Source organism: Penicillium psychrofluorescens (genome assembly GCF_964197705.1).
Source record: "Penicillium psychrofluorescens genome assembly, chromosome: 3".
In the NCBI taxonomy this organism is placed as follows: domain Eukaryota; kingdom Fungi; phylum Ascomycota; class Eurotiomycetes; order Eurotiales; family Aspergillaceae; genus Penicillium; species Penicillium psychrofluorescens.
The window spans coordinates 4,140,448-4,154,296 of record NC_133441.1 but is presented as its reverse complement, the minus strand read 5'-3'; the positions used below and the strand labels follow the sequence as shown (position 1 = coordinate 4,154,296).

General features: G+C 53.6%; 2 protein-coding genes across 2 annotated transcripts; both read left to right on the top strand.

Annotated features, from left to right (window-relative positions):
* Window positions 1-22: 22 nt before the first annotated feature.
* Window positions 23-11,434, top strand: PFLUO_LOCUS5698 (transcription-associated protein 1; the record flags this gene model as incomplete). The annotated part of the gene is made up of 1 exon (XM_073783169.1): window positions 23-11,434. One exon carries the CDS (start codon window positions 23-25, stop codon window positions 11,432-11,434), a length of 11,412 nt encoding a protein of 3,803 aa, XP_073639751.1.
* Window positions 11,435-12,040: 606 nt separating this feature from the next.
* Window positions 12,041-13,636, top strand: PFLUO_LOCUS5697 (uncharacterized protein; the record flags this gene model as incomplete). The annotated part of the gene is made up of 1 exon (XM_073783168.1): window positions 12,041-13,636. One exon carries the CDS (start codon window positions 12,041-12,043, stop codon window positions 13,634-13,636), a length of 1,596 nt encoding a protein of 531 aa, XP_073639750.1.
* Between the last annotated feature and the right edge of the window lie 213 nt (window positions 13,637-13,849).

Sequence of the window (13,849 nt, the reverse complement as noted above, 5' to 3'; positions counted from 1 at the left end):
CGAGACCCTCCACCGGCTACCAATGGCTTCTCCGGACGTTGAACCCTACGCCGCCGACATGGTCGACCTGCTGATGGATCTTGTCCGGATCGAAAACGAAGATAATGCCGTCTTGTGTATGAAGACGATCATGGATTTGGAGCGCAACCAGGCCAAAGCGACAGCACAGCGGGTACAGCCGTTCCTCGAGCTTATCCAGGAGATGTTCCAGACCATGGAGCAGGTGGTTCGGGATACCTTCGATAGCCCCAACCAAGCCACCCCCTCTGGCATGCCTTCCACGCCGAACACCACCGCCCAGAACTTTCAGTCGCCTCGGCCAAACTCACCTGCAGCATCTGTGGTAGACCTGGGCAATCCCGACCAACAGCAGCTAAGCAATGTCATCCTCAAGGGCATGCAGTCTTTCAAGGTCCTCGCCGAGTGCCCTATCATCGTCGTCTCGATCTTCCAAACTCATCGCGCATCGGTCTCGGCCAATGTCAAGCTCTTTGTGCCACTCATCAAGACTATCCTGCTGCTGCAAGCGAAGCCGCAGGAGAAGGCACATGCGGATGCTGCTGCGCAGGGGACAATCTTCACCGGCGTGTGCAAGGAAATCAAAAACAGGGCCGCATTTGGAGAATTCATCACTGCGCAAGTGAAGACGATGAGCTTCTTGGCTTATCTTCTGCGTCTGTATGCTCACCAACTCCAAGATTTCCTCCCCACGCTTCCATCGGTGGTTGTGCGACTTCTTCAGGATTGTCCGCGTGAGAAGTCCGGAGCAAGGAAGGAGCTTTTGGTTGCCATTCGCCACATCATCAACTTCAACTACCGCAAGATCTTCCTCGAAAAGATCGATGAGCTTCTGGATGAACGGACTCTCATCGGTGATGGCCTCACTGTCTACGAGACGATGCGGCCACTGGCGTACAGCATGCTCGCTGATCTCATCCATCATGTGCGCGACCACCTTACTCGCGACCAGATTCGGCGAACGGTCGAGGTGTATACCAAGAACCTGCACGATGACTTCCCGGGCACGAGCTTCCAGACAATGAGCGCGAAGTTGCTTCTGAACATGGCAGAGAAGATTTCAAAACTCGAGGACAAGCAGGAGGCTCGTTATTTCTTGATCATGATCCTGGATGCAATTGGTGACAAGTTTGCTTCCATGAATCACCAGTTCAACAACGCGGTCAAGGTATCCAAGGCCTACAAGGCCTACAAGAAAGACACCGAGCCTCATGCGGAGAACTACCTTGCCGAGAAGGATCAGCCACCGGACTGGGATGAGATCGATATCTTCTCGGCGTCTCCTATCAAGACTTCCAGCCCTCGTGATCGAGGTGGAGACCCTGTTTCGGACAACATTTTCCTCTTCAAGAACCTGATCAACGGATTGAAAAACATCTTCCATCAATTGAAGAACTGTAACCCGGATGACATTCAGATCGATCCGAACAGCGTGCCGATCAATTGGTCAGAAGTTTCCTATGGGTACAATGCCGAGGAAGTCCGAGTGATCAAGAAGCTTTTCCACGAAGGCGCTCGCGTGTTCCGCTACTATGGCGTTGACCAGTCTCCCCCGGAAGTCAATTACTCCTCCCCGTTCGATTTCCTTGCCAGTCAGTACACGGCGCCCATGTCGCGCGAGGAGAAGGAGCTTCTGGAAAGCTTCGGCACCGTCTTCCATTGCATTGACACGGCGACGTTCCATGAGGTTTTCCACTCTGAAATCCCTTATTTGCATGAGCTCATGTTTGAGCATGGTGCTCTGCTTCACCTCCCGCAGTTTTTCCTGGCCAGTGAAGCGACTTCACCGGCATTCTCAGGAATGGTATTGCAGTACCTTATGGAACGAATCCACGAAGTGGGGACGTCTGACATGACAAAAGCCAAAATCCTGTTGAGGATGTTCAAGCTCTCTTTCATGGCTGTAACGCTTTTCTCCGTCCAGAATGAACAGGTGCTTCATCCTCATGTCACCAAGATCGTCACCAAGTGTATTGAACTGTCGGTAACCGCTGAGGAACCCATGAACTACTTCCTTCTCCTGCGATCTCTCTTCCGGAGCATCGGTGGTGGACGATTCGAGCTTCTCTACAAGGAAATCCTCCCGCTCCTGGAGATGCTTCTTGAGACCTTCAACAACCTGTTGCTTGCAGCTCGAAAGCCCCAAGAGCGTGATCTCTATGTCGAACTCACCCTCACTGTTCCGGCGCGACTGAGCCATCTCCTTCCTCATCTCAGTTACTTGATGCGCCCAATCGTGGTGGCTTTGCGCGCCGATTCAGACCTCGTTGGCCAGGGCTTACGTACTCTTGAGCTTTGTGTCGATAATCTTACTGCAGACTACCTTGACCCAATCATGGCTCCTATCATGGACGAGTTGATGACCGCTCTCTGGGATCACTTGCGCCCTCAACCATACAACCATTTCCATGCGCACACCACAATGCGGATCCTGGGCAAGCTCGGTGGCCGCAACAGGAAGTTCCTCAATCACCCACCTGAGTTATCATTCGAGCAGTTCTCCGACGACAACCCGAGCTTCGATATTCGGCTGATTGGCCCCAGCGAGAAGCGGCCTTTCCCTGTGGATATTGGAATTGACCTTGCGATTGCCAAACTCATGGAAGTTCCGAAGACGGCTTCTGCCAAGGATTCAGACACCTATTACAAGCAGCAGGCTTACCGCATGCTCAGTTCTCATCTCAAACTCCAGATTGGGTATGAGAACCTCCCCGATGACCTGGCATCCTTGATTCGATTGCATGCAAACGACCTGTTTGAAAACAAGGCCGGCCCTATGGCCGATATCCTTGACAAGTCCGAGCGATCAGCATCTATTTCGAAGAAACTGGCACAGGAAGCAATTGTGAAGAAGCTTATCAAGGCTTGTATCTTTGCCACTACGGTACCAGATCTCGAGCAAACGGCAACTGCTTTCGTAGCAGATGTTTGCAAACATTTCACCGTCGTCGAGGTCGGTCGGGCTCTTGCTCAAGGTCGGCACAGCCGCAAGCCCTTTGATGTGGCCAATGGAGAAGGCCCCGTGAACATTGATTCCCGAATCCTGGCCGAGGCTATTGTTGACTGCCTCTCCTCGGACAATGTTCACGTTCGCGAAGCTGCCGAGAAGGTCATGCTGGTCGTCAAGGATGCTGCCACCGTCATCTTTGGTGCTCCCGAGAAGGCTTCCAAACTCTTGTTCTTCCAGCACCTGGGCCGTGTCTTCTGCCACAGCTGCCACAGCGAGGAGTGGTTTACAAAGGCTGGTGGCAGCCTTGGTATCAATCTTCTTGCGACGAAGCTGGACCTTGGAGTGCCTTGGCTCTACGAACGGCATTTTGAATTTTCACGAGCTCTGATGTATGTCATCAAGGATACACCGGCCGATCTTCCCGCGTCGACGCGTATCCAGGCGCAGGATACTATTAGCTTGATTCTGCAAAAGTGCGGCAAGCTAATGCCCAAGGATGATTTGAAGAATGAGAAGAGCCGCCTTCTCACACTCTGTGGCTTCTTCGTTTATGAGCTGGGACATATGAACAAACATGTCCGCGAAACCTCTCGCCGCTGCTTCATAACTCTAAAGGACGAACTTGGCTGCGAAGTCCATGAGCTCATTTATCCTGTGAGGGATCGCCTCCTCCAATCGATCTTCAACAAACCCTTGCGCGCTCTGCCTTTCCCATCACAGATTGGCTTCATCGATGCCATTACCTACTGCCTGGGCCTCCATAACGATATCGTCACTTTCAATGAGCCGCTCAATCGACTGATGCTGGAGTCTCTCGCCCTGGCCGATGCTGATGACGAATCTCTCGCGTCCAAGCCGAATGAGTTCAAGAACGCAGAGATGATTGTTAACTTGCGGGTTGCCTGCCTTCGCCTCTTGTCCATGGCAATGAGCTTCCAAGAGTTTGCCAACACCCCTCAAAACACGAGTCGTGCGCGCATCATCTCCGTCTTCTTCAAGTCGCTATACTCTCGGTCACCCGAAGTCATCGATGCTGCGAATGCTGGGTTGAGAGATGTCTTGACGCAAACCAACAAGCTTCCCAAGGACTTGCTTCAGAATGGCCTGCGTCCTATCTTGATGAACCTGCAGGATCCCAAGCGTCTGAGTGTCGCGGGTCTGGACGGCCTTGCCCGACTCTTGACCTTGCTTACGAATTACTTCAAGGTTGAGATTGGTGCGCGTCTGCTTGATCATATGAAGGTCATTGCGGACGATACTGTTCTGCAGAAAGTCTCTTTCAGTCTTGTGGAACAGAACCCGGCCATGAAGATTGTCGCCGCCATTTTTAACATCTTTCATCTCCTCCCCTCGGCGGCCACATCCTTTATGGAGCACATTGTCAACAAAGTTCTAGACCTTGAGACGAAGCTGCGAAGAACCTCCCACAGCCCATTCCGCAAGCCCCTTGTTAAGTATCTCAATCGCTACCCGAAAGAGAGTCTCGCATTTTTCTTTGCTCGCTTCAATGATGAGCGATTCGGGCGCTTCTTCGGGCAACTTTTGGCTGATCCTGAGAGCGAAGCATTGCGCAATGCCGTGGTCGCCGACTCCGAAGGGTTTTCCAATGCCGCCTTCCCGCAGGAATCGACCGAAGGCAAGAACACTGCTGCCATTAACGGTATTTATGTGGCACACTCCGTCTGTTCCTACAGCTCAACGAAGAATTGGCTGGTTTCCCATACGGATTTGAGGAATAAGCTTCTAACCTCCGGCCGAGAGCTGGAGCGCAAGCTTCGAAGTGACAGTCTCCCGACGGATGAGCGACTGAGGGTGGAGCAGGCTGAAGACCAATTGATGGACGTGTTCACGACCTACCTGACCGAAGCCACGCATGACTTGGATTTCTTGTTTGAAGTCATTGACGGATTGTCTGCGGATGAATTGAAGCGTACGCTGGCGCTTCCCAAGTTCATCTACCACCAGATCATCACAAACGAGTCGATTGACTACCGACGTTCCGTCATAATGCGCTGCCTCGATCTCTATGGTCAACGCGCCTGCTCTCAGAGGACCAAGACGTATGCGTTCCGCCATCTCGTCAATCCCATTTTTGCCATGGACGTGCAAACTACGTGGAACAGCTCACCAAACACCCCGAAGCTTATGGACAGGAGCATGACCGAGTCCATCCAAAGCCGCCTGTGGAAGCCTCAACTGGCTGACATCAGTGAGGAGTCGAGCCAAGCTGGAGTGGACCATTCGCGCATGGAGCTGCTTCAGCTTTCTGCCTTGTTGATCAAGTACCATTCTCAAACGGTGCAGGACTCCCGCAAAGACATCATCAAGTTTGCTTGGAATTACATCCGCCTCGAGGATATTATCAACAAATACGGGGCCTACGTCCTGATCAGCTACTTCATTGCTCACTACGAGACACCCTTCAAGATCGTGATTCAGGTCTATGTCGCCTTGCTGAGGGCTCACCAGAACGAAGGCAGAGCCCTCGTCACTCAGGCTCTCGATGTATTGGCTCCTGTTCTTCCAACCAGGACAAGCGGCAACCAAGGGGCAGAGGCGCGGTACCCATTGTGGGCGAAGTGGCCCCGTCGTATCCTGGCCGAAGAAACCGCGAATCTGCAGCAGGTGATGAGCATCTTCCAATTCTTAGTACGACAGCCGGATCTCTTCTATGAGTCGCGAGAGCATTTTGTCCCTCTCATTGTGCCATCTCTGATCAAGATCGCGGGCCCACCGAACACGTCCAACGACAGCAAAAAGCTCGCACTCAATCTGATTGGGTTGATCTGGCACTGGGAAGAAAAGCGGGTGAAGGGTGGCGCTGATTCCGGCCGCTCAAGCGTGCCCCCGGGGCCTATGGAATCGCCGAATGCGAAGAAGCGTAAGCTTGAGGAGGCTCAGGGAGCGTCGGCATCTCCAGCATCCTCTGTTCTGGCCCCTCCAAACGGTCGTTCAGATTACACCGTTCCTCCTGATCTCCGGGCGGCTTTGACCAAGTATCTCATCACGTTCATTACCACCATTCCCGAACGCTTCTTGGTCCCGGCTTCTAAGATTCGTGAATTGCCCTCCTCCAAACAGCAGCCGCTCGTTCATACCGGCGAGATGATCGTCAAAGCTACCAACCTGCTGCGAAACCTGCTCTCACCGGAATATTGGGGTGACCTCGACGTCGACCTTTATCAAAAGGTGACGGAGCCCATCCTCTCAGGAGAAAAGGCCGACAAACCAGACGAGAAACATATCACTGCCATGGTGAACACTTTGCAGGTCCTGCGGGTGCTGCTGGCCGGTAAACCGAATGAATGGATCACGGCCCGTCTTCAAACCGTTCAGAAGCTTTTCGAGAAGCCTTTGAAATCAGATAACCCGGAGATTCAGGACTGCTTGCATGGACTGGAGGATGAGATGGAGATTCCAATCAAGCTGCCGCCGCCCGTACGCCGTGTTCTTGATGCTATCCCTGATGAACAACCTGACGACGAAGATGCCATGGACACCGAGGGTTCGGCGTCGGAATTTTCCACCTATCTTTCTGCCATAGCCACGGAGACTCTCTCTGCCAGCAACTATGTTTCGAGTCTGAATACCCTTTGGACGCTTTCCAAGAACAAGCCTTCTGAGATTGACGCACATATTCCGGCTGTGATGAAGGCTTTCTCCCAGAAGCTTGCCAAGGAACATGTTGCTGCCTCCACTACCACCCCCGCCGCCGCCACCCCCTCCAGCAACCAAAATGGCGGGCAACCTCAGCAAGGTGCAAAGCCTTCCGAAGGAGTTCCAGATCAGCAGGAGTTTGAGATCGGCGTGGACCTCATCTTCAAGACGATTGAGCTGATCTCTGTGCGCATGTCTCATCTCGGCGATCAGCGGCGACCCTTCCTCAGCGTGCTGGCACAGCTTGTGGAGCGGTCGCAGAACATCAAGTTGTGCAGCAAGGTTCTGGGCATGACGGAGTCTTGGATCTTCCATTCGACCGAGTCGTGGCCGACTTTGAAGGAGAAGACGGCGGTTCTACATAAGATGCTGCTATTTGAATCGCGAACCGACCAGACAATGCTGAAGAAGTTCCTCGACCTTGTCATCCGAATCTACGAGGACTCGAAGATCACGCGCACCGAGCTGACTGTCCGGTTGGAGCATGCTTTCCTGATCGGCACAAGAGCGCAAGATGTTGAGATGCGGAGCCGCTTCATGCGGATATTTGATCGGAGTTTGACTCGATTGGCTAGCTCGCGCTTGAGCTACGTGCTCACTTGCCAGAACTGGGATACTCTTGCCGACTCTTTTTGGCTTTCCCAGGCGTCCCAGTTGATCCTTGGATGTGTCGATATGAACACCAGCGCTCGCTTGAATCCGGGTGACTTCACTCTGTATCCTGTTTCATTCCTTTTCGGCAGTGGTGACAAGGATCCCAGGAAGTCAGATATCATGGTTGATGATCAGCTGGAGACCTTCGTTGCTGAGCGCAGACGGTTCATGTCTGACATTGGTGATGTTCGGGTTCGTGACTTGGTGGAGCCTTTGATTCAGCTGCAGCACACAGATCCCTCTGTTGCCTACAAACTGTGGACCACTCTTTTCCCTCTCTTCTGGTCCACGTTGTCCAAGGAAGACCGGATCGACCTTGAGAAGGGCATGGTCAACTTGCTTACGCGGGAGTACCATCAGAGACAACTGGACAAGCGCCCCAATGTCGTGCAGGCCCTTCTTGAGGGCACTGTGCGTGCCCGTCCACGGTTCAAGATCCCTCCTCATGTCATGAAATACCTCAGCCGTACCTATGACGCTTGGTACACTGCCGCGACATACCTGGAGGAGAGTGCCATCAACCCGATCATCGATACACCGACCGTCCGGGAGAGCAACCTGGACGCACTTGTCGAAGTCTATTCAGGCTTGCAGGAGGACGACTTCTTCTATGGAACTTGGCGACGTCGTTGCAAGTTTGTTGAGACCAATGCTGCACTTTCCTACGAACAACAGGGGATGTGGGATAAGTCTCAGCAGCTCTACGAGAATGCACAGATCAAGGCGCGTTCTGGTGCCATGCCATTCTCGCAGGGTGAATATTTCGTATGGGAAGATCACTGGTTGATCTGCGCTCAGAAGCTCCAGCAGTGGGAGATCCTCAGTGATTTCGCCAAGCATGAGAACCTGAACGACCTTCTGCTGGAGGCCGCCTGGAGGAATATTGAAAACTGGCAGAGCGAAGGGAACCGCGAACAACTCGAGTCTTTGATCAAGTCTGTCTCCGACGCCCCTACGCCGCGGCGCACCTTCTTCCAAGCCTTCATGGCTCTTCTTCAATACCACACGAAGAAGGAGGGTCTGCAGGATTTCAACACGGTTTGCGATGAATCTATTCAGCTTTCCATCCGCAAATGGTTGCAGCTGCCGAAGCGCATCACGAACGCTCATATTCCGATTCTGCAACATTTCCAGCTATTGGTTGAGCTCCACGATGCCAGCCATATTTGCGGCAGCTTGGCTCAGACCAACGAGCGGAATCTAGATACCAAGTCTGCGGAGTTGAAACTGCTTCTCGGGACTTGGCGTGATCGGTTGCCCAACCTCTGGGACGATATCAACACCTGGCAAGATCTTGTCACTTGGCGTCAGCATATCTTCCAGCTTATCAACGGCACGTACCTCAGCCTGTTGCCCCCTCAGACGAACAACGTCGCCAGCAACTCTTATGCATACCGCGGATACCACGAGACTGCCTGGATCATCAACCGTTTCGCCCACGTCGCACGAAAGCACCAGATGCCCGAGGTCTGTATCAACCAGCTCAGCCGGATCTACACGCTGCCGAACATCGAGATCCAGGAGGCCTTCCTCAAGCTGCGCGAGCAGGCGAAGTGCCATTACCAGAACCCGAAGGAGCTCAACAGTGGACTCGATGTGATCAATAACACCAATCTCAATTACTTCGGGCCACAGCAAAAGGCCGAGTTCTACACACTCAAGGGCATGTTCCTCGCCAAACTCGACCATGTCAATGAGGCGAATGAGGCATTTGGTGTCGCTCTCTACTACGATCTGCGACTTGCCAAGGCCTGGTCTGAATGGGGTCAGTACAGTGACCAACGTTTTAAGGCTGATCCAACGGACTATGAGTTGGCCAGCAACGCGGTCAGCTGTTATCTCGAAGCGGCTGGTCTTTATAAGAGTGCCAAGTCGCGGAAATTGCTCAGTCGTATTCTTTGGCTTCTCAGTCTGGACAACGACGAGGGCAAGATTGCAAGTGCGTTCGAGAATTTCAAGGGAGATACCCCGGTCTGGTACTGGATTACTTTCATCCCGCAACTTCTCACCAGTCTGTCCCACCGCGAGGCGCGCCTTTGCAAGGCTGTTCTCGTGAAGATCGCCAAGCTGTACCCGCAGGCGCTTTTCTTCCTGCTTCGTACGAACAGAGAGGATATGCTGAGCATCAAGAAGCAGCATGACCAGAAGATGAACAGAAACAGACAGCAGCAGCAACAACAGGGCTCTTCGCCAAGTACCAAGGCCCCTGCTGTCGATGGATCGCCTATCCAGAAACCCCAGACAGCAACCAGCGCGTCTCCGGCCGTTCAGCACGCAGGCTCTCCAGTAGCTGCGCCGACTCCCGCACAGCCGCCGCAGAGCCAGTCACCGGCACAGCCTCCAGCTCAGGTGCAGCAGTCACCGCGCCAGGGCCAGGCCCAAAGTCCCAGTCAACCCCAAGCTGGCCAGACGCCAAACCAACAGCAACAGGGCAACCTGCAAGCGTCGGGAACGAATGGAACCCCACAGCAGAATCCACCCGCTTCGACGGCGGAGGGCGAGAAGGAGCCGCTCAAGAAACCATGGGAGTACTCAGACGAGATTATGTCGGGACTCAAAACCGCCTTCCCCTTGCTCGCCTTGTCGATGGAGACGATGGTCGACCAGATCCACAAGAACTTCAAGTGCCCGCCCGACGAGGATGCTTACCGTCTCATTGTTGCTCTCCTGAACGATGGATTGGCTTACGTGGGACGCATGCCTGGATCATATGCGCAGGACTTCAAGCTGCCATCTGCGACCGAAGCCAATATCACCCGATTTGCCGAGACCATTCTCCCCGCGCACATCCGCAAATCTTTCGAGGCGGACTTTGTGGTGAAGAAGCCGACCATGCACGAATACATTCAGAAGCTGCGTCGCTGGCGTGACAAGTTTGAGGAGAAGCTCGACCGCCGGGCCCAGTCCGGATTCCTCGAGTCCTACTCGCCGCACCTGAGCGAGTTCCGTTTCCTCAAGTTCGACGAAGTCGAGGTGCCAGGACAATATCTCCTACACAAGGACAAGAACCAGGATTTCGTTCGCATCGACCGCTTCCTTCCGGACGTCGACTTGGTCCGGGGTATTGGTGTCTGCCATCGCCGCCTGAAGATCCGTGGACACGACGGAAGCGTTCATGCTTTCGCTGTCCAACACCCGGCCGCACGCCACTGTCGGCGCGAGGAACGGATTCTTCAATTGTTCCGCATCTTCAATGGGTTGCTGGCGAAACGCAAGGAGAGCCGACGGCGGAATCTGTACTTCCACTTGCCGCTGATGGTGCCGCTTGCGCCACACATTCGCCTGGTCCGTGACGATTCTTCGTATATCTCCATGCAGGGCATTTACGAGGACTACTGCCGACGTGCTGGCATGAACAAGGATGAGCCGGTGCTGTTCACGATGGACCGGATGCGTTCTCTGGCAGAAACGAAGCAGAATGTATGTTGGCCGCGAATTCCGCTCTCTAGGACTACAGCTAATCTCTCCCAGCGCACGCCCGATCAGCAACAGGTTCTCCGCACGGAGATCCTGACCGCCATCCAGGACAAATGGGTTCCCAGTACGGTGGTGTTGGAATATTTCCAGCAGACCTACCCCAACTTCTCGGACTTCTGGCTCTTCCGGCGGCAGTTCGCCTACCAGTACGCGGCCGTTGCCTTCATGACCTACGTGATGCACATTGGCAACCGCTACCCGAACAAGATCCTAATCTCTCGCTCGACCGGCGACATCTGGGGTGCCGAGTTGATCCCAACCATCAACCCGGCCAAGGCGTTCTTCTACAACCCGGAGCAAGTTCCCTTCCGCTTCACGCCGAACATCCAGACACTCCTGGGCCCCATCGCCACCGAGGGTCTGTTCGCGTGTGCCATGATGGCGATCGCTCGCTGCCTGACGGAACCGCGCCACGAACTGGAGCAACAGCTTAGCGTGTTCGTGCGTGACGAGATGATGTTCTGGGCAACAGCGCAGCATCGTGGTGTCCTCCCGGTGCCACAGCTGCGCGACCTGGTCTACAACAATAGCGAGATCATTGTCAATCGCGCCGTCAGCCTCGCCAGCCCGCCGGAGGGTAACCTGCCTGCCAACCAGACCACGATCGATCTGATCTCCAAGGCGGTCAACCCCCAGCACCTGGCGTCGTGCGATGCTTTGTGGATGCCTTATCTGTAATGTTTGCTTCTGAGCCGTGTTTTCTGCATGGACGAGGGGTCGTATTTGAGCGGGTTAGTTAGTTCTTGGGTGCAGCTCTTCGGAGTGGATTTCTTTCTCGCATAGCGCTTCGGGGAGGAACAGGAGTGCTTTTGGATAGGATGCATTTTGTATTTTTCTTCTTTGTGTTTGTTTATTTGCTTGTACTACTGTTTGAGGTTACGATAGTCCTTAATGTCTTAACAATTTCTTGCCGTTCATCTCGGGCTTTGCAATGCGGGCTGTGATTGGCTCGGGCTCTCACTCTGATCCTACCGCCGACTGCCGTATCTTTTCTCTGCCAACTACAACTCCCAGAAATAATGGCCCGACGATCCAAAGAAACCGGGCTGTGCTCTCTAGCCTGTACTGAATGCAGGAAGCAGCATCTCAAATGCGACGCTAAGAAACCGGCATGCTCGCGTTGTGTGCAGGGTTCGCTGTCGTGTCAGTATCTGCCTTCTCGTCGTGGCGGGAGTCGGAAAGCTCGATGCCAGGCAAATAAAACCACAGTCAGTATTCTGTTTTCCTAGTATAGTCGGGATTCATCATGTTAAAACCAGACATCAGGCCACCTCTACTCCGATAATGCTCATGCCGGGGTCTGGCTCGGTCCAGAATAATGTCACACCCAGCAGCACTCCATCGCAAAGACGTGCTCAGCCCAGTCTTCCACATATGACTATGGACCAAAGTCCATGGCCGGCGATGCTTCCACGGAATCATACCGATCAACCCCCCTTGGAAACAGCTGGTAGGTCGTGGATCTCCGATGATCGGTTGCTGCGACTGTACTATGAGAACTTTCATGTCGCGCATCCGATCCTGGTGCCGAGTTCCTCATATAACGACCGCAATTACCCTTATTTTCTCCAGCTGGTGGTAAACTTCGTGGGGTCTCACTACATTCCATCCAGTCCTAGACAGCAATACAAGGACAAAGTCGCGGTGGAGCTGGCCTCCAGTCCAGACCGGTCGCCATGTATGATTCAGGCGTGGTTGATCTACTCTATTGCCTTGTATTCTCGTGGGGAATGGCCTGAAGCTCAAACGGCATTTTCTAATAGCATCGAGATTGCTCTCGAGCTCGGCATGAACCGATGGGAATTCGCTTCGGCTGCACAACCAGAGCGATCACTGGAAGCAGAGAGTATGCGACGAACGTGGTGGGAGCTATACATTATCGATATATACATGGCTGTTCCGCTCAAAACAATCACATTTCGTTGCGGCACCGTGCCACCGGAAGTGGGTTTGCCTTGTGAGGAATCGGAGTATAATGGTGGTTGCGACGTTCCCAAACCTCGAATGATTCTCGATTTCAAGCGGAGAGTCTTTGCTCCCGAAGAGACCGTGTTTTCATCATTCAGCTACCGCATTGACGCCACAACGATCTTATGTCGGGTCTTGGTGCTGAACCGGCTGCGCGAGTGTCACCGCGACCACTTTCAATCGGTGGAGAATGCGCTGGTGAGCTGGATCAACCACCTCCCACCCAAAAAGCTGGATATCGTCGATCCGTACGGGAATGTGGATGAGATGATGTTCCAAGCACACCTGACAATCGCCTACGCCGCCATGCTACTGCATCTGCCCCGGAGTGATCTCCAGCCTATCTTGTCCCAACCCGACGACCGGTTCTGGCCTGGAGCACCGGCCCATCTATCGTCGACTTTCACCCGCCTCGTTCACAGCATCAAAGCCACCGAAGCATCAAGACGCATGTCGGATTCCATCTCCATCTGTCCGAATATCTCGAAACACACCCCGTTCGTCATTCCGGCATTAGCGCTGTGCGGGATGATCCAGATCGCCACGTCCACTAGCCACTCGGAGGAGTGTTTTGATCACCACTGCAACCGTGTGACCCTGATTCTTGGGTGCTTGAAAAGCACCAAGCGAACGTGGAACCTGGCCGAGGCCGCCTATCAGTGTGTCCGGTCATCCGCATCTGATATCTTGTCGGATTCGATGGAGAAACAGAATGCAGAGCCCCTGGATAGACTGATTCCGACACAGCAAACCCCGAGTGACCCCGGGCGGACCACTCCGGCCACACGAGCCGCCCCGAATGTCATGGATGGGCATGATCTCGTGCTACCGGAGCTGTCGCCGGCGTTCCTAGACCCGACTTGCTACAATGCTTCCTTTTTCAGTGCCATGCCTGAATTTGACATTAATTAAAACCAATTAATGAGATAGTGGAAAATCTTATCATAATAATTACCTACATAATCATAGCATCAAACCCCCTTCACCGCTATACATGCGTCGTGCGGCAATCGCCGATTCAACTCAGTCCCCGATAGTTGATAAGGCGTGATTGGCTCGTGCACGCGGGACAGACTACAGTACAACTGTCGAGAAGACACAAAGGACAGCAACGCGGCCCGAAAA